We start from the raw sequence: 27,459 nt of genomic DNA, 5'->3' as shown, positions 1-27,459 counted from the left end.
GAAGGGAATGGCAACCCACTCCAGTATTCTTGCCTGGAGAATCCCCATGGACAGAGGAGCCTGGGATTTAAAGAATTAAATATACTGCATGGGTGGTTAAGTCACTCAGTCATGTCCGACTCTTTGCAACCCCATGGACTGTAGCCTGCTAGGCTCCTCTGTCCATGGGGATTCTTCAGGCAAGAATATTGGAGTGGGTAACCATGCCCTCCTCCAGGGGATCTTCCCAACCCAGGGATTGAATCCAGGTTTCCCGCATTGCAGGCAGATTCTTCACCATCTGAGCCACCAGGGAAGCCCATGAATACTAGAGTGGGTAGCCTATCCCTTCTCCAGGGGATCTTCCTGACCCAAGAATTGAACTGGGGTCTCCTGCATTGCCGGCGGATTCTTTACCAGCTGAGCTATAGGGGAAGGCCAAACACCAGCCTACCAGGGAAGGCTACCGAATTATTAAACAGTGGTGACAAGAATTATTTACATTCCAAGTTGATATAGCCACTGTGGAAGACAGTATGGTGATTCCTTAAAAAACTAGGAATAAATTTACCATATGACCCAACAATCCCAATACTGGGCATAAACACGGAGAAAACCATAACTGAAAAAGACACATGTATCCCATTGTTCACTGCAGCACTATTTACAACAGCTAGGACATGGAAGCAACCTAGATACCCGTGGACAAATGAATGGGTAAAGAATATGTGGTACATATACACAGTGGAATATTACTCAGCCATTAAAAAGGAACACATTTCAGTCAGTGCTAATGAGGTGGATGAACCTAGAGCCTATTATACAGAGTGAAGTAAGTCAGAAAGAGAAAAACAAATATATTGCATATTAACACATATATATGGAAATCTAGAAAGGTGGTACTGATGAACCTATTTGTAGGGCAGCAGTGGAGATGCAGACAGAGAGAACAGACTTATGGACAGGGTAGAGGGGGCAGGAAGGAGAGGCTGGGACGAATAGAAACAGGATCATGGAAACACATGCACTAACATATGTAAAATAGGATAACCAACAGGAATTTGCTCTATAACTCAGGGAATGCAAACCAGGGCTCTGTGACCTCCTAGAGGGCTGGGCTGAGGTGGGAGGTGTGAGGGAGGGGACATATATATACCTATGGCTGATCCATGTTGATGTATGGCTGGAAACCAACACAATATCGCAATTAACTTTCGCTTAAAAATAAGTATTTTTTTAAAAGGGTTCTTCATTTACATTCCAACACTTAATTTTTCTCGTTTTTAAAAATCATGTTGCAAAACAGTGAGGCACTCTGCTTTCCCGAGTGCTCCTTCAGTAAAGGTCTCTTGCGTTCAGAGATACGACTGTGAAATTAACACACACCTTTGCACATCTGCTGGGGTTTGAGAACGTAGCCACAATTGCCGTTTGTCTTGAATTTGGCTCGATTTAACTGCATCATTCGCCCTTCAGACTGGTAGTTCAGTGCCACTGTGCAAGTTCAGAGTTTAAGAGAATTAGGTAAGATAGCGGCCTAGACGCAAGAGCCACGGAGAACTGCTCCTCCCAGGGGCATACATACCTAGCTGGCAGCCTGCGTTCCAGTAGGGCAGAGGGTTGAAGTTACTGGAATCGATGCGGTAGGCGGAGGGATAAATCCTCGTGAGCTGCTTCTGGTTATAAACCATGAACTGCTCTGATTTCTGCTGAACCACTTGATGCGCTCTTGTTTCACTGAAGGACAACACATTTCCTGTCGTTCCTAACACAGTTTTTAACAAAGGAAACAGAAAAGTGAGACCTGCAGCAAAGAAAACACCACTCATGAAAGATGCTGAGTCCAATTTCACCAATAATAAAATGCAGAGCAAAAGAGCGAATTCAACCAGAAGAGGCCCAGCTCCTGCGCAAGAAAGAACTGTAAAATCCCACTCCCAGGGCTCTTTCGCCATTTCAGATCAGAGCTTTGCCTCTTGTTCAGATAACTGTCTATTTTTGAATCCCATATTCTCTCAAGAGAATTCTCTGTCATCTCCCTCCTTCATGTTGATCTGGCTAGTAGGAAGAGGGCAAGAGGAAACATTTTCTAGGTGCCTGATTCAAACAGAAGAGCTTTGCCAGAGAGCAAGACACCTAAGGATAAATAAAACTATCTATGCAACTCATTGCTGATAAAAGGGAGATAATCATGGAAGGCATCATTTAGAAAGCACACATGTGAAACACATTAAGTGACTGCATTTGTGGCTTAAGAAAATAAAGGGAAAAGAGTTAATTACAAAACAGGAAAATTGGGTTTTAAAGTTGAATAGAATCTTGAAGCCAGTCAAAACCTGTTTGGGAGAAAGGAATAATAATGGAAAAAGAATTCAAAAGAATATTATAAAGAACTAAAAGTTTCAGAAATAACAACAATCATCCACCTAGCCAAGTTTATAAATAATGGGGAAAAAAAATGGGAGGTAAAAAAAAAAAATAGGAAGTTGACATTAAAGTTTCTGCTTAAAGCATCATCAGAAAGGGATAATCTAGGACCAACGATGCTACAGGTTAGGGGGTCACAATGGAGTAAACCTCCAAAGATTTAATATCCTACCCCTTTCACCCAATTCTATCTTTTTGTGCCACACATCTAGAATGCCCCACCACTCCCACTCCTTCACTAAATATCCATACCTCATCCCCAAAATGACTACCCAATCTCATCTGGACCTGTTGGAAGAGGCCAGCCTAGATAAAGACCTAAACTTACCCAGAGTCTTATTATCATTCCAGTTTGTATTCTGAACCCAGACTGAAGGACATGGCCCATGAACCAGAGTTGAATTACTGTTTTACTGGACCTGAACTATATCTAGACTGTACAAATTGATTTGTGCACAGTCTCCCAGGGCCCCTGTGGTCCTCGGGGTTGTACGTCTTAGATATTAAATACTGGCCAAATTGACTAGCAACTACATTCTAGAGCTGGAACTTGAAACAGTCATAAATACAAGTGAGAAGCAAAGAAATTAGAGAATTACAGTGTTTAATTTGATGATTTCCTGCATACAGACTCCTTATTATATATATATTGACATAACTTTTTAGCAGAGGTTACATATCTCAAGCATACTAAAAATGATCATACTTGTAGAAGTTGATGAGGAATACTTTAAACATAATAAGAGAAAATACAGTCTTTTTGTCAAACCACCTTCAGATGTAACAGCACTAAAATTAGTACCACTCTTTCCTCTCTCTACATAAATTAGGCACACCACATCATCAATAAGATGACCTTGCTAATTAGGCACATGTCAATTCGTATATTAATAGAGCTGAGTTGTTTTCCATTAGTATAAGCCATGCATTCATTGTCTATTACTTACTTTGTGGTGTACACACACACACACACACACACACGACAAAAACAGGTGATGTTAGCTAACGGGATTATGATTTCCTGAGGCATGCAGTAGAAATTATATTTCTATGAACCAAATATACCTCTAACTCCATTAAAATACTTCCCAAGTTTATTTTCTAGCTGTAGGAAGTTACTGGCGTCCCTTGTAGTTCAGTCGATAAAAAATCTGCCTGCAATGCAGGAGACCTGGGTTCGATTTCTGGGTTGGGAAGATTCCCTGGAGAAGGAACTGGCAACTCACTCCAGTAATCTTGCCTGGAGAATCCCACGGACAGAGGAGCCTGGCAGGCTACAGTCCACAGGGTCACAACAGTCGGACACAACTTAGCAACTAAACCACCACCACCACCACCACACTATTGCTGGGAATGCAAACTGTAGCAGCCACTATATTAAAAAGTGTGGAGGTTCCTTAAAAAACTAAAAATAGAGCTACCATATGATCCAGCAACCCCACTCCTGGGCATATATCCAGATAACACAAAAACTCTAACTCAAAAAGATACATACATCTTGATGCTCATAGCAGCACTATTTACAATAGCTAAGACATGGGAGCAACTTAAATGTCCATCCACAGATGAATGGATAAAGAAGATGTGGTGTGTGTGTGTGTGTATACACACATACACACACACACGACAGAAAACTCAGCCATAAAAGAGAACAAAATAATGTCATTCCAGCAATATGGATGAACCTAAAGATTGTCATACTAAGTAAGTCAGACAAAGAAAGACAAATACTACATGATATAATTTACATGTGGGATCTAAAGTTTGACACAAATGAACTCATTTACACCATAGAAATAGACTCACAAACACAGAAAACAAACCTATGGTTACAAAAGAGGAAAGAGGAGGGATAAATTAGGAGTTTGGGATTAATATATACAACTATTAATGGAAACAGTGACAGAATTTATTTTCTTGGGGTCCAAAATCCCTGCAGATGGTGACTGCAACCATGAAATTAAAAGACGCTTGCTCCTTGGAAGAAAGTGAAAGTGTTAGTCACTCAGTCAAGTCCAACTCTTTGTGACCCTCATGGACTGTAGCCTGCTAGGCTCCTCTGTCCCTGGAATTTTCCAGGCAAGAATACTAGAGTGGGTTGCCATGCCCTCCTCCAGGGGATCTTCCCAACCCAGGGATCACACCCAGGTCTCCTGCATTGCAGGCAGATTCCTTACCATCTGAGCCACTAGGGAAGTACCTTGGAAGAAAAGCTGTGACAAACCTAGACAGCATATTAAAAAGCAGAAACATTACTTTGCCAGCAAAGATCCACATAGTCAAAGCTATGGTTTTTCCAGTAGTCATGTATGGATGTGAGAGCTGGACCATAAAGAAGGCTGAAAACCAAAGAATTGATGCTTTTGAACTGTGGTGTTGGAGAAGACTCTTTAGAGTCCCTTAGGCTGCAAGGAGATCCAACCAGTCAATCCTAAAAGAAATCAGTCCTGAATATTCATTGGAAGGACTGATGCTGAAGGTTCAATACTTTGGCCACCTGATGCAAAGAGTTGACTCATTAGAAAAGCCCCTGAGGCTGGGAAACATTGAAGTCAGAAGGAGAAGGGGACAACAGAGGACAAGATGGTTGGATGGCATCACCAACTCGATGGACATGAGTTTGAGCAGGTTCCAGGAGATGGTGAAGGACAGGGAAGCCTGGGGTGCTGCAGTCCATGGGGTCACAGAGTCAGACATGACTAAGAAACTGAACAAAAGCAAGAACAAAATACATAAAATAAACAACAAGGTCCTACTGTGTAGCACAAGGGACTAAACTCAACATCTTATAATAACTTATAACGGAAAAGAATCTGGAAAAAAGATGTGATGTTCACTTTCTCAGAAGTCTACAGGTTCTCATATTCTCACACACGAAGTTCAATATTTTTTTTTTTAATAATTGTCATCATCTGAAGAAGGATTCAACACCAAAGGGAAGAAAATCTGCAGATAAAAAAGTATACACTTGTAGAATAGGGGAAGAAAGAAGAAAGATCTGAGGGGAAATCCTGGAGGTTGTGAGGTCACAAGACTCAGCACGGTGTTGTTTTTGCATCACTGGTACATGAGAAAATGGGAAACTCTGATGCAATATTCACTTCCACTGAAACTACAATTATACTGAAAACCCACGTGACCATAGTCTATTTTCATAAGCACTCAATGACTGGACAAAACACCAGTGAGAAGAGAAAAGGCTAAGGAGAAAGTGCAGCCAGCAAGAAGTCAGGCTAAGAAGAGTTGTGACTAGGATTTCTCAGCTCCACATATGGCAATTGATGGTTAAAAAACTGTGAAAGAGCCAAGGCTTCTGAAATCTCTGCTCTTTTTGTTAAACTGCAATCTGTGAGTTAAATTATTTTCATCAAGGTCAAAACTCTCAATGAGAAAATTTGGGGCATTTCAGGATGTTATTTTCACCAATTAATTTCCTCTTTCTTCTAGTCATTCACACTTGGAATGGCCATCTGTGATCTGACCGTCAAACTAGGTCAAGTCTCCATAGTTTAAACACAGGGAAGACCTTGCTCTGATCCATCTGCCTTTTTAATAACAAAGTCCTCCTCTGCCCTGCGGGAAATGTCTCTGACCTCTAGCCAGTTAGGCAAACAAAGTGATCAATAGAGCGCTCCCTGTGAGCTAAGCATTGTTCCAGCAATCAGTTTCCTGACACTCAAGTTGGATTCTATGCAGTTCCAGAAATGTGTGCTGATGATTCGATTAACAAAAGTTTAATTAACAATTGATAAAGAAAGGTCAGGAGTGTTTATCCAGAAGTAAAAACACTCAGGTCTTACCATCATCCACAATGTCCTGGGCTGCCACAGAGTTTGTGTACACAACCAAATCAGAGAGCTCTCGACACAGCTTCATGGTTTTCCTTCGGCGGCCCAACCTGTAAAACACACCCCGGACTCATGATGTTTTAGAGCTGGAAGAGGTATGGGCTTTATGGTTACTCCACCTTCCCTCCCTGCTCTGATGGAGCCAGGATTAGAACCCAAATGTGATTTTTAGTTCAGCACTGTCTCTACCACAACACTCTACTCGTGTGGCTTTGTTCACCGTTCAGCCAAATTTTATCCACAGTCTCTTCTCCTGAATTTATGAGTTCTGTTGTGAAGGGCTGGATTCCTACCATTACCCAACTGTGGAGTAATACCAGATTGTACCAGGGAAGCACCCTACTTTGGCAGAAGGAGAACCAGCCTAGACTAAGAAGCAAATTATACATCTAAGAGTTCCTTGGACTGCAAGGAGATCAAACCAGTTAATCCTAAAGGAAATGAACTCTGAATATGCATTGGAAGGACTGATGCTGAAGCTGAAGCCCCAGTACTCTGGCCACCTGATGCAAAAAGCTGACTAATTGGAAAAGACCCTGTTGCTGGGAAAGATTGACGGCAGGAGGAGAAGGGGGCAACAGAGGATGAAATGCTTGGATGGCATCACCAACTCAATGAACGAGTTTGAACAAACTCTAGGAGATAGTGAAGGACAGGAAAGCCTGGTGTATGGCAGTCCATAGGGTCACAAAGAGTCAGACACGACTTAGTGACTAGATAATAATACATCTAACAAGAAATACACCAAACTTTCCATAGTCATTGTCATCTAGAGGTATATTTATAGTGATTTTAATTTTCTTCTTTATGCTTTTTCTATTAATACATTCTTCAACTTTTTTAAGACAAACATCACTTACTCTCTTCATATAACTATACAGTATATATCCTATAAACCACTCCCAGGATTTCTTTTCCTTCACAACTTTACAAATTCTACCACTTGCTCTTTGTCTCAGTAAAATTCTCCACAGATTACCACATTCCCTTCACAGAAGCACTTTTCTCCTCCCAGAAAACATATAATCATTAAAAACTTCAGTCCTCATCAAAGATACACAAATTGCCAATAAGAACATGACAAGAAGCTCATTAGTCATTGAGGAAATGCAAACCAAACTAAAATGAGATACCACTTCATGTCTACTAGGTTGGTTATAACCAAAAGGGCAGGTAATAATGTGTGTTGGCAAGGATGAGGAGAAATTGGAATGTTCACACCCTACTGGAGAATTTTAAATGGCTCAATTGCTTTGCCAATATAGTTTGGCAGTTCAAAAAATGAAACAGTTACCATGTGACTCAGCAGTTCCACTTTTAACTATATATCCAAGAGAAATTAAAACCTATATTTACAGAAAAACTTAGAAACGAATGTTCATAGCAGTATTATCTATAATAGCCAGAAGGTAAAAGCAACCTAAATATCCTTCAGCTAATGAACAAATGAAGTGCAATATATTCATACAATGGAATATTATTCAACAATATAAATGATGAAGTACTGATATATTCTACAACATGGATGAATCTTGGAAATATTATACTAAGTGAAAGAAGTCAGACAAAAATGGGCCAAATATGGTAGGATTCCATTTATAGGTAATGTCCAGAAAAGGCAAATCTATAGAGACAAAAAGCAGATTAGTTGGGGGACTTTCCTGGTGATCCAATGGTTAAGACTCTACACTCCCAATAGAGGAGGCACAAGTTTGATCCCTGATCTTGGAACTAAGATCCCTACTTGCCACAGGGTGCAGCCAAAAAACAAAAAAGAAGTAGATTAGTTGGTATCAGGGGCTGGGGGAGAGAGGGGTGGGAAATCTCTCTTAATGGCAGAGTTTCTTTTTGGTGTGGCAAAAATGTTCTGGAATTAGATAGTGATGATATAGATTTATTCACTCTGTCAATATTTACTGAGCACCTAATGGAGATAAAATAGTGAACAAATCAGACCAAAATTCTTATCATAATGATATTTATAAACATTCAACAAAAGAATTAAGGTCAAAATGTGACAATAACTCATTTGAGAAAGAAGACATGAACACAAACAGGAATAAAAATCAATGGGAAGAAAGAGTCCATGTTCCTCCTTTATCATGTAATTAGGAAACTCTGTAGCCATAGGTGAAAAATCTGGTTTTGTGAAAGGAAGTGATTATAAATGAATGTGAGGGAAGCCATGCCTAGAAATGACAAGTAAACCCCCCAAGACACTCCATATTACAGAGAATTTCTACATACAGTTTGCTTTTTTTAATCCTTATCTAAAAATTGAGTTAGTTTATTGAAGTCTCAAAAGGCTACAATCATAGATGCTTGGGCCTTGATAGCTATTACGGGCAAATTTCTAATTGATTTAAGCATGGAACATGACTTTGTGTGATAGCTTCCCTGGCTATTGGGCTTCCCAGGTGTCACTAGCAGTAAAGAACCCACCTGCCAAAATAGGAGACATAAATGAGATGCGGGCTTGATCCCTGAGTTGAGAGATGATTCAGAGTTAAGCCTTTGTCAAACTTATATTTGAGAACATTCACAGAAGAGGTCTCCTGGAAAGTGATTCTATTCTCTTATATCCTTTAGTGTAACTATTTATACATATTGAATTTTCTGTACCCTGAGGGTAAGGACCATACACATCTCCTCTGCCCTTACTAATTAGCTACTATCTTACATATGGACATTCTGTTGAAGTGAGGCTGAAATATAAAATTTAATTCAACACTAAGTGATTCATTCCTACAGGACCTCTATGCTTCCAATTTTGTTTTAGTCTTTCAATAAGGCCACAAGGTGTGTGTATGGGCATGTTTGTATATCTGTCTATCTGTCTATGAAGGATATAATTAATATTCCTTTGTGAGAAGCCTATATCAAATCATGTATCACAATTTGGGTTCTAAAATTATGGTCATTTTACTCATCCCAAATTCTACCAGCAATTATAAAGCAGGTCTCTCTGGTGGCTCAATGGTAAAGAATCCGCCTGTCAATGCAGGAGACGTGGGTTTGATCCCTGGGTCAGGAAAATGCCCTGGAGGAGGAAATGGCAGCCAAGCCCAGTATTTTTGCCTGGAGCACCCCATGGATAGAGGAGCCTGGTGGGCTACAGTCCAGGGGGTCACGAGTCAGACACGACTTAGTGACTCAACAGCAACAAGTAATAAAGCAACAGCTGGTATTTTTGAGCACTTAGTTAATTAGGGTAGGGCTCATCAGGCTAAACAGTTGAATTCCTTTAATCCTCACAATGACCCTAAGAAATAGACACAAATGAGGAGCCTATCTAGTCCCCTGTTAAAGTTGGAGGAGCAAGAGTTTGACTGATTTCAGATCCCCAGCTCTTCACATGTGCTTATCATCTGTCTTCTACTTCAGTCTCTGTGCTAGCTCATGCGGTCCTTCTCTCTTCTCTGAAGATACCTTTTACCTGGCAGCTGGTATAGCCAGCATTTATTAAGAGCCCACTTTGCACCAGGCAGCAAAAGTCCCCTACATATATCATCATCTCATATCCTGATCACATGTCCCACTGCACTGAGCTCTTTACCTTGTGAGCTGATTTTCTAGACACATACAACTAGCTAGCCAAGCTGATGGGGATAGAGAGGTCCTGGGAGCCTGAGTAAGAAACATGGGGAGCTTTCTTACCGGTATAGCTGGCCAGTCTCCTTGCCAGGATTCTGCTGTAAGTCCTCCTCGTCATCAGTACTGTAAGGTTTAGACCGTGATTTAGTGGTTTTCTGCCAGAAAAAAATCAGAAAAAATTAACATAAACTCATTGCATCAGGTATGTCTACAATATACAGAGAATGAAATGAACTTTAAGATACACGCAAACACACAAGGACAGTAACCTGGAGAAAAATAATTGACCAAATATTTCAGCTTGCCTTAGCAACAGGCATTTGTTGCTTAGGCACTAAGCCATGTCTGTCTCATTTGGGACCCTATGGTCTGTAGTCTGCCAGGCTCTCTGTCCACGGGATTTCCCAGGAAAGAAAACTGGAGTGGTGGCCATTTCCTACTCCAAGGGATCTTCCCTACCAGAGATAAAATCTGCATCTCCTATGGCTCCTGCATTGGCAGGCAGTTTCTTTACCACTCACCCACCCGGGAAGCCCAATAAAAAGAGTGTCTTTGGCCAAAATTATTTTAAAACAATCAAGGCAAAACTGAGGGTCTCATACTGTGAAACTGACTTCTAAGGCACATAAAATGTAGGTCTTAGACTATTAGTCATGCATTAAAGGTTCCTATGAGGGGTAGGGTCAAGTTGTAATATTTATTTAAATGCTTATAAGGGATAAAGTATCCTCATACAGAAAGCTCATTGTTCCTTTTGAATTACTCACGAAAGGCAGATTTCATTTTAAGAAAAAGACAAGCAGTAATTTTTAAAATGAATAACTACCATTCCTGCTTTTGTTCAGTATGGACTCAAAAACTCATCTAAGTCAAACTGTTCTTTTGAGATTTTGACCCATTTGAATTTCTAGAGCAGAATGATTATTACCGACGGGATTCAGGCTGAAAGACTGTAGGACTAACTTGATGTCTTTGGACAGATTAGCTGTTAGACACAAAACCTCTTAGCAATGATGCAGTTTCATCCCCACAACACTGGAAATAAACCCAATATTTGGCAACACATATCTCAGCAACACAAATAATGGGGAGGGACCCTAGTAACTGTAGAAAACCATGTCACCAAAAACTCAGCTTCTGCAAACAAAGGTAAAACTTTTAGACAAGTACCCTGGACATCCAGGGAACATGTCTTAGAAAAGGGAAGGGACTCCATCCCCACATTACTATGGAACTAAATTGCCTTCCAGATTTTCTCACTCACAATCAACAAAAAAAGCAAGCTACGCCATTGGCATAAATGCAGTCCGATCTACGGCACTGACAGCAGGCACCAATTTAGTCTGGAGCCTTATTAGGTCTTGGTTATGCCTTGAGGACCACCGTGTACAGAGTCCAAGCATCTGATGAGCTCACGTTTCAGACTGGCCTCTCACCATACTGATAAATCATTCAATCTCTCAAGTTTCCTATTGTACTTTTTCTAAAGGGCAGAAAAATAACACCTATTTTAAAGGATTATTATTTTTGTGATGATTAAATAAGACGGCATGGAAAGTTGTATAAACTTTGTATAAACTTTCAGGTTAAAATACTATTAACTTTAAAAAAAAATAATCTATAAAATCTTGAGGACATTCATTCTTATGACTTAAGACATAATAAAGTCCGATTCTGTAGCAGCTGAAGTAAATTGTAATCAAGAAATGAAATATTCTTCAATTCCATATGTAGTTAGTAACTTGAAGAGTTACAAAATTAATAAATCTATTTCTCAGGTTCATCTTAAAATATAAAATGCAAAAAGCAGAAATAAGTAATAATAATCAACGACAGGTATTTGGAGAAACGATGATATATTTTCTTTATATAAAGTTTTGACACATCATCATTAGCATACCATATAATCAGTTTTCATCTTACTTTTTTAAGGTTTTGCATGTTGAACTCTTTAGAGAGATCATCTTTCAACGGTTGCATGATTGTCCACTGTGTGAATGAATCATAATTTACTTAAGCAGTCTATATGGGAGAACATTGTTATTGTTTTCAGTATATTATGACTATTTTGTCCAAACTTTTAATAAATTATCCTATTGATGGGCAGGAAATTCTAGATACAACGTTCTTTAAAGTACAAGAAATGGCCTTGGGAAACCTCATGCATAAAGTTCATCACTTAATAACTGATTTCTTATGTAACATGTTTTACCTTTTTATTGACGTATCACACACACTTAGAAAAGTACAAGAACCGTAAGTATACAGCATGATGGCTTTCCACACGTGAAACCACCCAAATGAGGAAATGGAATGTTATCTGCCCCAAAGTCTTCAGATTCTCCCACTTGGTCATCACCTTCTCCCCAGAAGTAACTAAAACTATCCTGACTTTAACCCCATAGTTGTTTTTTTTTTGCCAATTTTTGAGGTTCACATAAATGGACTTAAAGTATATGCACTCTTCTGGGTCTGGCTTCTTTTGCTCAATGTCTTATTTACAAAGATCACACTATTGCATGTAGTTGTAGTTTTGTCATTCTCATTGCTGATATTCTCTTACACAAATACACCGTCATTTTTATCCATTCTATTGTTGATAGACATTTGAACTGTCTCCTATTTGTACTATTACAAATAAGGCCCCTATAAATATCATTGCTTCAGTCTCATGACACACACCTCACAATAGAGCTGATAAGCCGCTCATGGTTCATAGAGCGGCTGAGTAGATACTGTGAGGGTGTTATTGTGGAGGATGTATGCAGAATCTCAACATTATTCTAATTTACATTTCCCAGGACTGATCAGGAGAGTACCTTTTCCATATCAGTCACTTGGATATCTTCTCTTGTGAAGCACAGTTAAGTCTTCTGCTCATTTTTTAAAAATTAGGGTGCTTTCTATTGATTTGTAGAGATTTTTAAAAATATATTCAGGATGTAAGTTCTTTGTGTGATACGTGTAGTGAAAATCTTATTTCCCAGTATGCTATTTGTTCTTTCATACTTTTGACGAACAGAAGTTCTTAAATTTTAAAGTAGTTTCACTGTCAATCTTTTCCTTTTCTGGGGTCCTGTTTAAGGAATCTACCGTTATTCCAAGGTCATGATGACATTCTCCTGTTACCTTCTAGACTCTTTAAATTAACTGAGTTATGCACACTTATCACTCTTAATTCATTTACCTTATGCTTTCCGAAGTTGGTCATGAGGGATCGTCCATGTGCTTTCTTTCCACTTTCCTTTGCATCTGGATGCTGAGTAAATAAAGCATAAAATGATTGTTTTTCTTCTTTGTTTTTGTTTCTTCCTCAATTCTGGTGGAAGGGCATGGGGCCCCTCTCTCCTTCTACCTCCAGGTGGGCAGCAAGCAGGTGCTGCTCATTTCTTCCTACTCTGCCCTCCACTTCCCTGCAGGTATTGTGTCTGTCTTCAGAGAGGGGGACACACAGGCTAGAGGTCTCTGCTCCAGAGGACAGAAAGCCACCCTGCTAAAAGGGTTTAGACTCTGATCCAATTGCCATCCCTACAAATATGTATTAGGTGATTCACGTGATCTAAGGGGAGACCTATAGGCCCTCCCTGCCCGCCCAGGACTTCCAGCTGAACAGAGATCATCTCATAAAAGGGAAGAATGTGGGTGAGCAAAACCACCCCAAATCAAAAGGTCAGGGAGAGCAATACATATATATACAGAAACTAATTAAAGATGCAGTTCAGAAGCAGGAGGCTGGGTTGGGGAAAGAGGCAGTTCAGAAAATGCTGGAGAAGGGTGGGTAGCAGGTTTACGAGTTTATACATATTGGCTGGTTTATATGTATTGACTGCCTTTGAAGATCTATTAAAGCTGATCATTAACTCTTCAAAAACCCTGGAATTAAGAAAGTGGTTCAGATGTGGTATAGAAGTAACTCTGCTCTCCAAGTTAGAAGACACAACTGTGCCACCAAGCAGTTACAGAGGCTTTGGCAAAACTCACTCTCTTGACCTCAGTTCTCTTATCTGTGAGTTGGGGGGAGGAATACACCAATTAAATCTGAGTTCCTTTCTAGTTCTAGTAGCTCATCCCTCAGTAGGAGAACATGTCATCTATTGTCCAAAACAGGACTCTGAAGAGTGAAATGGGGTACATTTAGTAATGACACTGGGGCAACAGGTATGAAGCAGGGCAGTCTCAGACAGGTTGAGGTATAAGGTCATGTATTTAACAGGCACCTACTATGCCCCAAGGACTATGCCAAGTATATTACATATATTCTCTAATTCTAATATATACAACCATCCCTAGAGACAACTGTAATTAAAATCCCAGTTTTGCAGATAATAAAAACTAAAGTATAGCAAAGTTAGATAACATGCCCAAAGTTGCAAAGCCAGTTGATGATGAAACAGGGATTCTGTATAGTTCTAAGTCTCCTGTCTGACTTGCTACCTCTCCCTTACTCTATATCCCCTCTTTATGTAGAAGCATATACAAACATCTCTCCCCAACTTGACCTCTCCTTGAGCATCAACACCATACCATTAATTGAATTAATGGATCAGACATCATGCTAAGAACTTGACATGTACACAAGGGAGACAGCAAGCAAGAGAGGTGCAGACCCTGTTTCTCCCTGGGCTTGCACTCTAATGATGGACACAAATGGTCATAACACACTTGAACAAGACTATGATGGCGAAGTTTCAGCATGCTGCCTCATGACAGAGAAGGCGGATCAAGAGGGACTTCTAAGGGGACATGTTACAAAAGCTGAAGCCAGAGACAGGTAGACATTGTCTACATGATGTGAAAAAGAAGGGTGCTGTGGCCAAGGAAAGTGCGAACACAAAGGCCAAATGCTATAAACATGGTACCTTCCAGGAAACCAAGTGGGGTGTGTATGTTTATATCATACACAGGCATTAGCTGATCAGTCAGAGCTGGGGTTGGATCATCTTTTGGGCTATAGCTTGCAATGTGAACTTTATCCTCCAAGCTATGAACAGCATTTGAATGGCTTACAATAGAAAAATAACATGGTCAGACACGCATTTCTGAAATGTCACTATGGTAGTAGTTGTATAAATGAGAGAACGGAGGGAGTGGGACCTTGGGAGAGCTGAAAAAGTCTTTTTAAGGACCAATTAAGGCTACCCAGATGACTGGAACTGGGATGTAAAAAAGGGGTGGATTCAAGGACTCAAGGTAGGCATCCTTCCTGTATATACTAAGTTCTTCCAGTGTGAAGGATGAGAGTTCATTGTTCTTTTATGTCAGGGATCTCCAGGAAAAAGATGGCACAGTAGCACACACTACTGCACTGCTGGGCGTGATCCGGGGGGGCAGGGAGCTGGAGTGAGCGTCGTCCTGAACCCCACAGCACGTTCTCAGGCTTGGCTTCACATATGCATATATATGTATCTGACACAGATGGGCTTCTCTCGACAGTAACTTGTCTTTGCTGGCCCACTGAGTCAAAACCATATTTGAAAAACTAACACAACAGCAGGGTTAAAAATCTTAACACTTTGTAGTCAGTTTAAGTCACAGTCTCCATTTACTTTATGCAAGTCTAATGCATTCTTGCAGTCACCCAGATTTAAGGGAGAGTAAAAAATAAGAAAAAGGAGGATGAGCTTTGTCCTACCACATATCTGAAATCTGAAGTCCCCTGCCGTCTTACTTGATGAGGAAATTAGCATTCGGATCTCTTCCATGAAAGAAAGATGAACCTGTTTGTCTCTTCAAAAATCTCTAAGACCTGCTGTTGCCTTTCCAGTTGGGATGATCTAGGATGGAGCAAAGACTTCTCCAAAAGCATAAGGGGAAGTGATTGGTCCAGATTAGCCACAGAGAATTCACCAGGAACAAGAAGCAGAAATCAAGCTGGGCAAACCAAATGTGATTTGACAGACATATGTGTGGTTGAAAATAGAGGATGGAGGCCAGGGAGGAAGGGGTGAGGCTTACAGCTATTTACAGAAATGTTTAAGAAAATGAAAAACTGTATGGTAAACTGTAGGGCAGTGATGCTGTAATTGACATTCTGTTTGTCCTCCAACAATTCGTTCTGCCCATCCAGCACGGAGTTTCAGAAGTACCAGTTCCAGGGATAGGTGGTCATTGGCATCAGCAAGCCAATGTTATCCTATATCCACGCTGATCTACTGTTCCAAGGAGAACATATACACAGGGTCACAGGGATCAGCTCGGGGTCATCACGTGAGCTAAACTGCCCATCCAGAACTCAGTATAAATTCTGGTTTGTTGGATGAGGCACATTGACTGTCTCACTCTCTCTGGGCCTGGACCAAGAAACGTGTAGTTCAGGGGCCTGCTGGCAGTCACCCTGCAACCACCAGGAAAGGGGAAACCAGACAGAGGATGATGCTAATTACATGGTAGCTAGAACAGAAAGACATGTCTTTGATGACCCTGCTTAGCCTCTGAATTAAGCCCATCTTGAAGGCCATTCTGCAAATGAACTTGCCACTTACCTAACCTAATACCTTTCTTCATTATTTAAGCCACTTTGAATGAGGTTTTCTATGTTTGGAAGCAAAACAGACCTGAAAAGCAGCAAGGTGTTTGAATGGCTGGACTTCTGTAGGGTCTAGAAAGTAACCACCAATGCTGAGTGGTCACTCAGATCCAAGGGTGATGAGCTTCCCTCTGCTGGGGCATGCTGAGCCCTGGAGGACAGAAAGCAGTAGCAGGGGAGGCTGCTATCAGCTAAGCTAGAGACCACATGGATCTCCTTTGAGCCAGAATAAATGCCCTCAATGTCCTGCCATGATAACATCAATAAACCCACCATCTCTCTCCCTTGCCCATTTGTACTTTATCAGAAGGCAGAATAAAAATCTCACCCAGAGTCTAAACCATTCATTCATTCAACAACTATGTCCCAGGCACTAGACAAGTCAGAAAAATAATGGTTATCAAGACTGGCATGGTTCCTGCCTTCATGAGATCTTATAGTCTAGTTGAGAAGATAGATATTGAACAAGTAATTGCAAATAAACTTCTTTAAAAAGAAGATACAACAGACTACCATCAACAATATAAAAGGGATAACTAATGTAATCTAGGGGTCAAGGCAAGACTCATTCAGAATACCACATAGACGCTGGAATTTAAAAGCCTAAGTAGAAGTTAGCTAGAGTAGATATGGGAATGGAGTGTTTCAAGTAGAGAAAATGGAAAGTGAGGAAGACCAAGGCAGTTAAATCATTGTGGCTGGTGTGACAATTGTGGATGGTGGTGTGACAGGGGAAATGGGGAGATATGAGACTGGAGAGGTAGGTGAGAATGCAATTATGTTGGTTCTTGAAAGCCCAGTTAAACAGTCTGTCATTTATCCCAAGCATAACAGGAAGCCACTGAAAAATTCTGAATAGTCGAGTGACATGATCAGATTTGCATTTTTTAAATCTCTTGCTGATTTCAGAGAGGAGATTAGATTGAAAGAGGGCAAGAGAAGTCTAAGTGAGAGTTGACATTGGCCTGAATGAGGACATGCCATGGAGAAGAGAGGTGGACAGAGACACAGTTAGGAGGTGTGATCACAGGGCACGGAGGCCGCCGGAAGGAGCCCTCAACCTCCCCCAAGCAATCACCGGGAGGGTGACTGCAGGGACACGGGGCTTTGTCCCAGGGATCCCAGTGAAGCAGGTCCACCCCCACCCATGCACTTTAATCTATTATTCACTATTTCTAACATCATTTTGCAGGAGGAGACTTTCATTTTTCCAGCAATATAAGGGTAGAAATGGAAGAAACTGGAGAAGCATTCCAAAAAAAGACAGATGATCAGAAACAAAGCATAAGGTGCTTTCTTTTTCCTGCCGAAGACAAGTACAAGAGGGAACTGTATACCTGCTTCAGCTGTGCATTTAAGCCTTCATGCGTGGCCTTCAGGAGTGCCCTCACTGTGAAACTATCAGGATCTTCCTTGTCTCGAATTTGAGATTCTTTTAACAGCGACTCCAGTTTTTTCCTTATGAAAGATTCCACCTGATGCTCAGTGGTCCCATTATTCTGCAAAGAATTAAGCAATGGAAATCATGTCTCTTAAGAAACACAGAGTCACTTAGAACACACCCTTCACTCAAACCAGCATTGCTGCTATAACTTCTCTCTCAATTACCTGTAAGGAGTTAAGCTTATTGTACCAGTTTTGTCCATCTCCCGCCAGCCCTCCACCAATCCCATAAAATAATGACGACTATGGCTGCATTCAACTTTCAGCAACCTTATAGTGTTATCATCATTTCCATTTCAGAGATATAGAGTCTGATGCTTAGAGAAGTTAAAGAAGTTGATCCAGGTTACAAAGCTAGTAAGTAACTGAGGCAGGATTCAAACTTGGGTCTTTTGGAGACTAAGTTTTCTATATCTATTGGGTTGACTGAAAAGCTAGTTTGGATTTTTCCATATGATGTTCTGGAAAAACCTGAACAAACATTTTGGCCAACCTAATACACAGGTAAATTTGAGCAAGAATATGCTACTTAAATCACTTCTTTCACTGAGGGGAAAAGAGTGCTGTAGAAATCTCTGGAAGCAAGGATTATTCTGAGATAAAATTTCTTTCCTATCTCTGTACCACTGTGTAATTGGAGGGAACTCACTATTGACCTGGGCCATGACTAGGCACCGTAATTACTTTAAGATGACAACTAACTTCAACTGTTTTGGATAAAAAAGATCTGCTTGTGTCCAGATGATAACTTGTACAATTTTGAGATGATCAAGGAACCCAGATTTCCTAGAAGTCTGCTTAGCAACACAGCTTTTTGGTCCCCTGTTCTACCTGAAACCAATGGCCCAAGCCCTGCTCACCTCTCCTCTGCCTCTCAGCTCCTAACCCCTCTCCCAGTGTCCAACATTCTTCTGTGAACTCATCAACCACTTGTTAGAGGCCAACCCATCCAAAGCCAAGGAACACTCCTCTGCCAGAACAATTCCCCTAGTCCTCACTAAAAGTTTAAGACTCATTTTTCTGCTTGCAAATTTGTTACTAAGTGGTTATTATACTTAAAATACAGAACAGGCAGTTTTTCAGTAATACATTCATTTTCACAAAATCTTGTAAGGGCAAAGCAATATAAATACAAAGGGAAATTGGGGGAAAAAAAGCCTACATCAGGAGAGGTTATTGAATTTCCCTGTATTAACATCATGCATGAATATCTTTAATATACCCAGTGAATGATGCACTGGAGGCCCTCAGGCCCTGCAGGAGATGCAGAGATAGAAAAGAGCTGGCCCTTGACATCAGCAAAGACCCCATTAGGCTAACAAAGGCATGTCCTCAAATAACCTACCTTGGTCTGCACCGTTGCCTGCAAAAAGCACAAATGACCACACCACAGTGGTTCTGAGAAGGAACATGGCATTTCTGCCTGAGTGACAGCAAAGACCTCATAGAAGGGGGGGATAGCGGGGAACTCTGTATGGCAACTAAAAACTTCAACAGTGATGAAGAGATGGGCTTTCCTATCACCCATCATTTTAGTAAAGATTTTATATTAGCAAAGTGTGTTTTATGAACACAGGAACAGCTTTGTTTTCATGGAGCAGAAGTTCATGAAAGAGGGTGTGAAGTGAAAGTCACTCAGTCGTGTCCAACTCTTTGAGACCCCATGGACTATACAGTCCACGGAATTCTCCAGGCCAGAATACCGGAGTGGGGAGCCATTCCCTTCTCCAGGGGATCTTCCCAACCCAGGGATTGAACCCAGCCAGGTCTCCCACATTGTAGGTGGATTCTTTACCAACTGAGCTATCAGGGAAGTCCCCATGAAGGAGGGTAATGGTGGATAAAACTGAAAAAGTACTTTGGGGCCAGGCTGTGAGACACGTGAAAGCCAGCAGTCAAGAGGTATGGAACGGCTGAGACACTCTGAGTAGACAGTGTCTGGATCACATTGTAGAAGTAATATTAACCAGGCAGCGTGTGCAGAAAGAGGAAAGATACCTACAGGTGAAAAGCCAGGCACATCAGTTCCCACTACGAGCATTAAGGCCAATGTGCTGCTGGGGGATTTCATAAAGATGACAGAGTCTGAGAGCATTTTGCGTAAAACAAACACACACTGAGCTGTTACATGCGAGATGAAAGCAATGATAAGGCACAATCCCACTGTCACAGAACTCTCAGCGTCACCGAGGAGACAGACACATCAGTGGATAATTACATAACAGGTGCAAGAAGGGTGACAGGTGTAAGGGGTTTCAGGGGTGTGTGGGGGAGGGGAGGAATGCAGCAGAGACTTCCAGGGACAGAGGACACTGGAGCCAGGTCTTAAAAGATGTGTGTGCCTGTGGCTATTTCATGATGATATATGGCAGAAGCCAGCACAACATTGTAAAGCAATTATCCTCCAATAAAATTTTTTTTAAAAATGCAAAAAATAAAAAAGAAGAGTGTATTAGGTTCCTGTGGCTGCTATAATAAATTACCACGTACCTGGTAGCTTAAAGTCAAGAGATGTTTATTTTCTCACAGCATCAGAGGTCAGAACTATGAAAGCAAGCTGTTGTCAGGGCTACATTCAGCCTCTCACAGGCTCTAAGGGGAAACTCCTTCCCTGCTTTTCCATTTTACGGTGGGGCCAAGCTTTCCTTGGCTCATGGCAGCAGAACTCTAGTCTCTTCCTCTGTCTTCACATAGCCCTCGGTGTGCCCCCACTCCTAACATTACTAAAAGGTGGCTGCTCTCACAAAAAAAGATACTTGTCACTGCATTGAAGACTCACTGAGTTAATCCAGAATGATCTCATTTCTAGATTCTTAACCTAGTTACATCTACAAAGACTCTTTTTCCAATTACAGTCATAGTCATAGGTACCAGAGAGTAGGACTTAGACACATCTTTTGGTGCCCACCAATCAACCCACTACGAGGAATAGGAGTTGATAATCTGGCAGAGAGTAGGGTGATAGCATTCCAATGGGAGCAAAAGCCTAGAGAAAACAGTATCAGTGAGAACTAGTAACCACATGAACATGGAGAAAAGAATACTGGGGACACCGATAAAGCAACTAAGACTTTATACGTTGTATTGCGGCTCACAAAGCATGGTCATATGACAATGCTTCCTTTGAGCTGTGCAAGACCCTTTAAGGCTGTGTAGGTCTAGTCCAGTTTTACTCATAAGAGTACAGAGGCAGAAAGATTCAGTGACTTGTCCAAACACACATGAAGTGTGTGAGCTGGAGCCTAAGACTTCCAATTCAAAATCCTGTGTGTATTTCACTACATGGTGCTGCAGAAAAACATTAAGTTTCACTGTTACAGAAAAAGATAAATTTCTGAGTGAATTAATCATGAACAGGCTCATATTTTAGATAATCTTTACTCCTATGTGACACCTGGGAAATAGATCATCACAAACCTACTGGAGAAAAACAGTAGGTTTCACTTAAGGTAAGAAATGAATCTGAGAAAGGAAGTCCAGGTCTCAAAGTCCCAACACGTTTCATCAAGTGACCCAGAGTCTGCAGGGAACACATGTGCTGGAAGGTCCAAAGGAGAAAGTGTGTAAGAGCATGAGTGTGCCCAGCGTTGCACAAAAACCCCCCAATAAGCACCAGCTTCCTTCCCTGGCTCAGGGCCATGTGAGGAGATGAATTGTGGCAGTTATGCCCAAACACTTTCACCAGCAGCAAAACAAGGCTAAAAATACAGAGCTGGGCCGACTGGGGCTGGTGAAATAATGAATACTTAATACAAAGGCTATAATTATTCATTTCACATCCTCTCAACATTTGGAGCAGCTGAAGGAATGATATTTCTGCCTGTTGGTCTTTTCCTTCCCTGTGATTTACAGCACGAGAATAAAGAAATGTGTGGCTGAGGTTTCAGTAGTAGATTATCATTTGACCCCGGAACTCAACAGCGCTGCTGAAAGAAAGCTGAGACGGACACTTGACCTGGTGACGTGTCAGCCACCCTCAGCTGCTGCAGGGACCAGAGCAGAAAGCTAGGCCTCTTGCTCTTTGGTTCCCTGACCCCACCAGGGAGAAAGGATGCTGCAGGAGGATTAGGGAGAGGGGAGGGCAGCCCTTCAGTATGGTCTGGGGCAGTTGCCACCTGAGCCCCAGTCAGGCTTCCTAATTGTCATTTCTGAGAAGTAAATATGGCCTAGGAATATTGACCACAAATAAATAAGTCAATCACAAAACACATTCTTGTTTCATCTCCAGCATGATATGAAAAGTGACTGGAAAAAGAGAGGGCTGACCACTTCCAGGCTAGGGAGCAGCCAGAAGCGGGAGGGAGTGGGGCAGAGGGCCGCCCCGTAAAGAGAGACCCCCTCAGACACTGGTGCTCACCTGGGCAGCACACTGCCCTCACCAGGGACCACAGCCCAGACCGATGACAGACTCTCTGGGCTGGGACCAGTGCGGTGGGATTTCTGAAAGCTCTTCTGTCATTCCAATGTGCAGCCAAAGCTGAAGGCCTCTATTTTAAAAACAAAAAGCAAAAACACTGGAATATCTCACCATCCCCAAATGCCTTTTCCCTGCTCCGGACTAGAGCCGCAGACAGGAAGGATAATACATTAGCTGCCCTTTGTGACAGCCTTAGAGCTCTCCAAGCCTGAGTGTCTTGGGCTGAAGAGCAGCTGCCTCTTAGCCATCCAAGGCTCTGCAATGCTCCTTTAGCTACGCCTGCTCCTTTAGCTCCCACTGAAACACCTTCTTCTGCTCAGGACTTGCATTAGCAATAATCAGGCCGCAGCTGCTATTCTTGTCGCTGATTTTAGCTAACATTTATTGAGTGTAAATTATGTGCCAGGCACTGTTCTGAGTTCTTTACTGAGTATGAACTTAACTCAGCCATCATGATAATCATTTTCCTTTTCTTTTCCTTCAGTTAAACAGCAATTTCATTCCTTTAGTACATAGTAAGTCAAAATTATGCAGAGGATGAGAGTGGCTTATATTTCCAACCAGGAGAAGTCACTATTCCTTTTTTTTTAAATTGAAGTATAGTTGATTTACAATATTGTGTTAGTTTCAGAATGGGAAAAAATATTTATAAATGACGCAACCAACAAGAGATTAATCTCCAAAATACACAAATAGTTTGTGTAACTCACTACCAAAAGAAAAAAAAAAAAAAAACAATCGAAAAATGGGCAGAAGCACTTTGGAAAATATTATGGAGGTTCCTCAGAAAACTAAAAATAGAATTACCATATGATCCAGCAATCCCACTCCTGGGCATATATCCAGACAAAACTATAATTGAAAAGATACATGCACCCTATGTTCATAACAGCAGTATTCATAATAGCCAAGACCTGGAAGCACCCTAAATGTCCATCAACAAAGGAAAAGATAAAGAAGATGTGGTACATGTAAACGATGAAATACTACTCAGCTATAAAAGAGAATGAAATAATACCATTTGCAGCAACACGGATGCAATTAGAGATTATTATACTAAGCAACGTAACAAGACAAATACCATATGATATCACTTGTTGTGATATCTAAATTATGACACAAATGAACCTATCTGTGAAACAGAATCAGGGAAACAGAGAACACACGGGTGGTTGCTAAGGGGGAGGAGGAGGGGAGTTTGGAATTAGCAAACAAATTTTTGCTTTGGTGGGAACAGGAGGGAAGGATGGGGAGTTTGGAATTAGCAGGTGCAAATTGATATATATATATATAGAATGAATAAACAACAAGATCCTAGGATTTCCCTGGCAGTCCAGTGGTTAAGACTCCATGCTTCCACTGCAGGGGACATGGATTTGATCCTCGATCCAGGAACTAGGACCCTGCACGTTGGATGGCCAAAAAATTTAAGAAAGAAAAACCCAAGTTCTACTACATAGCACAGGGAACTAAGATTATCATACTAAGTAAATCAAACAGAGAAAGATGAACATCATATGATATCATACATATCAATTGATTGATTGATACAATAGGGTCTTATAATACAGAGCCAATTGATTGATATCATGTGGGAATCTAAAAAAAAGGATGCAAATGAATTTATTTAGTTTGGGATTAGCAGATTCAAACTGATATATGTACATATACAACAAAGTCCTGGGGCTTTCCTGGCAGTCCAGGTCTAAATAAGTTCTGTTTCCAAATTTATTTAGAAAACAGAAAGGGACTCACAGACAGAAAGTAAACTTGTGGTCACCAAAGGGGAAGGGTGTGCTGGGGGAGGGGTCAATCAGGAGGTTGGGATTCACACACACTACTGTGTATAAAACAGATAATCGACAGGGGCTGTACATCTTAGAGGACTCTACGCAACACTTGGTGTGTAACCTACAAGTGAGAAAAATCTGAAAAACACAGATACATGTATAACTGAATTATATGGTACCTCTAATTTTTTATTTAAGGAACCCCTGTACTATTTTGCATAGTGGTTGCACCCATTTACAGTACGTGATCTGTGAACTTTGAGATGTTCAAGATGGTTTTAGAAAAGGCAGAGGAACCAGAGATCAAATTGCCAATATCCGTTGGATTATCGAAAAAGCAAGAGTTCCAGAAAAACATCTATTTCTGCTTTATTGACTATGCCAAAGCTTTTGACTGTGTAGATCACCACAAACTGGAAAATTCTGAAAGAGATGGGAATGCCAGACTACCTGACCTGCCTCTTGAGGAATTGGTATGCAGGTCAGGAAGCAACAGTTAGAACTGGACATGGAACAACAGGCTGGTTCCAAATAGGAAAAGGAGTACGTCAAGGCTGTATATTGTCACCCTGCTTATTTAACTTCTATGCAGAGTACATCATAAGAAACGCTGGGCTGGAGGAAGCACAAGCTGGAACCAAGATTGCTGGGAGAAATATCAATAACCTCAGATATGCAGATGATACCACCCTTATGGCAGAAAGCAAAGAAGAACTAAAGAGCCTCATGATGAAAGTGAAAGAGGAGAGTGAAAATTTTGGCTTAAAGTTCAACATTCAGAAAACTAAGATCATGGCATCTGGTCCCATCATTTCAAGGCAAATAGATGGGGAAACAGTGAGAGACTTTATTTTGGGGGACTCCAAAATCACTGCAGATGGTGACTGCAGCCACGAAATTAAAAGATGCTTGCTCCTTGGAAGGAAAGTTATGACCAACCTAGACAGCATATTAAAAAGCAGAGACATTACTTTGCCAACAAAGGTCTATCTAGTCAAGGCTATGATTTTTCCAGTGGTCATGTATGGATGTAAGAATTGGCCTATAAAGAAAGCTGAGCGCCAAAGAATTGATGTTTTTGAATTGTGGTGTTGGAGAAGACTCTTGAGAGTCCTTTCAACTGCAAGGAGATCCAACCAGTACATCCTAAAGGAGATCAGTCCTGGGTGTTCATTGGAAGGACTAATGTTGAAGCTGAAACTGCAATACTTTGGCCACCTGATGCGAAGAACTGACTCACTGGAAAAGACCCTGATGCTGGGAAAGATTGAAGGCGGGAGGAGAAGGGGACAACAGAGGATGAGATGGTTGGATGACATCACTGACTCAATGGACACGAGTTTGAGTAATCTCCAGGAGTTTGTGATGAACAGGGAGGCCTGACGTGCTGCAGTCCATGGGGTCACAAAGAGAAGGATATGACTGAGTGGCTGAACTGAACTGCACCAATTTACATTCCCACTAACAGTGTAGGAAAACTCCCCTTTATCCACAGCCTCTCTACCATTTATTGTTTGTAGGGTTTTTTTATGATGGTCATTCTGACTGATGTGAAGTGATACCTCATTGTAGTTTTGACCTGCATTTCTCTAATAATCAGTGATGTTGAGCATCTTTTCCTGTGACTCTTGGCCATCTGTATGTCTTCTTCGGAGAAATGTCTCTTTAGATATTCTGCCCACTTTTTAATTGGGTTGTTTGTTTTTTTAACATTGAGCTACATGAGCTGTTTGTATATTTTGGAGATTAATCCCTTGTCAGTCAATTTATTTGCAAATACCTTCTCCTATTCTGTGGGTTGTCTTTTTGTTTTGTTTATGGCTTTCTTTGCTGTGCAAAAGCTTTTAAGTTTAGTTAGGTCCCATTGTTTATTTTTGCTTTTATTTTCATTACTCAAAGAGGTGGATCAAAAGGATCTTTCTGTGACTTCTGTGAGAGAGTGTTCTGCCCATGTTTTCCTCTAAAAGTTCTATAGTATCCAGGCTTACATTTAGATATTTAATCCATTTTGAGTTAATCTTTGTGTATGGTATTAGGGAGTATTCTAATTTCGTTCTTTTACATGTATTAATAGCTGTCCAGCTTTCCAACTACCACTTATTAAAGAGACTATTTTTTCTCCACTGTATATTCTTGCTTTCTTTGTCAGAGATTAGGTGACCATAGATGTGTGGTTTATCTCTGGACTTTGTATCCTGTTCCACTGACCTATATCTGAACAAAGAAACTGTATAAGTGCATATACATTAGCATAGTGCTGGTACTAACAGGCTTTCAACAAACTGTTCACATTTAAGAGCTGATTTCAGCTTAGGTATAAAAAAATAACAGTACAATGACAGGCAAATAGCAAAAGGTAATGTTTCTTCAGACTATTAAGCATACATTTTAAAATATTATTAGAGCAACCACCCTTTATATACTTTAAGAAAAACAAAAAGTACTGTTCAAAATGAATACGTCTGGGTTCATACATCTGTGCATACATGTGGGTTTATATACGAGTGTACCTTCATGCTTTGTTATCTTCCCTGTTCCAATGATAGAAAAACAAAGAGAAAAGTCATAAGTTTGTCAAAATAAAATAAACAAGATCACTGCAGATCATAAACGTGTGAGCTCCATATTCACAGAGGGCAAAGGTGACCAAGGATTTAGATCTTATAGTACAATAGAAGCTAAAGGTGCTCCACATGCTTTGGGAGATTAGAGCTGTCTCACAACGTGAAACCAAGGTGGTGAAGAAAACTGGAACGGGAGCCTTACTTACGGGCTTACGCGTGCTCAGTCGCTCAGTTGCGTCCGACTCTTTGCAACCCTATGGACTGTAGCTCTCCAGGCTTCTCTGTCCATGAGGATTCTCCAGGCAAGAATACTGGAGTGGGTTGCCATGCCCTCCTCCAGGGGATCTTTGCAACCCAGGGACTGAACCCTTATGTCTTATGTCTCCTGTAATGGCAGGCGAATTCTTTACCACTAGCACCACCTGGGAAGCCCCTCACTTATAATAGGAAGCAATAAAAAAATTACTGTGAGGAAGATTCGAAATTGAATATCAAAAGAGTTAAGAATAAGACGACAACAAAAATGTTCACTTGTTTGGTGACTGAATGGGAAATATCTTCAACATCTCCAGTGGTAGGAAACTCCGATCAATAAATCAATGTAAGGTCTAGTGAGGAACTTGGGGCACAGGTAGGCTGTGTTTCTATGTGTGGGTGCCAGGTGGAGTGGTGCTTAGAGTTCAAGTGGAAGCAATCCCCATACCATTAGAGAAGCAGGTTAAATAGACAAAGGAGGAGAATAGGAGGGAAAAAAAATCATTCCACTGAAAACTGAACCTTCAACTCCAAATTCTAAAATTCATGTGGAAAACTAATGCCAAGATGAAGTGCCAAAAACACCAACACATGAACAGGAAACACACTCACTTTG

At 41.0% G+C, this 27,459-nt stretch overlaps 1 protein-coding gene across 3 annotated transcripts in view; it reads right to left on the bottom strand.

Moving 5' to 3' along the window:
- PLCH1 (phospholipase C eta 1) overlaps positions 1 to 27,459 on the bottom strand; it is a 227,446-nt gene that overhangs the window by 18,169 nt on the left and 181,818 nt on the right. For all 3 annotated transcript variants that reach the window (XM_043473939.1, XM_043473940.1, XM_043473941.1), the window contains exons 12-17: positions 17,712 to 17,873; positions 13,036 to 13,107; positions 9,912 to 10,003; positions 6,207 to 6,304; positions 1,565 to 1,744; positions 1,366 to 1,473 (exon numbers count right to left, since the gene is read on the bottom strand). In XM_043473939.1, coding sequence (XP_043329874.1) covers positions 1,366 to 1,473; positions 1,565 to 1,744; positions 6,207 to 6,304; positions 9,912 to 10,003; positions 13,036 to 13,107; positions 17,712 to 17,873 — 712 coding nt within the window. The remainder of the gene's footprint in view (positions 1 to 1,365; positions 1,474 to 1,564; positions 1,745 to 6,206; positions 6,305 to 9,911; positions 10,004 to 13,035; positions 13,108 to 17,711; positions 17,874 to 27,459) is intronic.

Source organism: Cervus canadensis, chromosome 7 (assembly GCF_019320065.1).
Source record: "Cervus canadensis isolate Bull #8, Minnesota chromosome 7, ASM1932006v1, whole genome shotgun sequence".
NCBI lineage: Eukaryota > Metazoa > Chordata > Mammalia > Artiodactyla > Cervidae > Cervus > Cervus canadensis.
The sequence above is the reverse complement of the archived record's forward strand: the minus strand, read 5'-3'. Positions and strand labels throughout refer to the sequence as shown.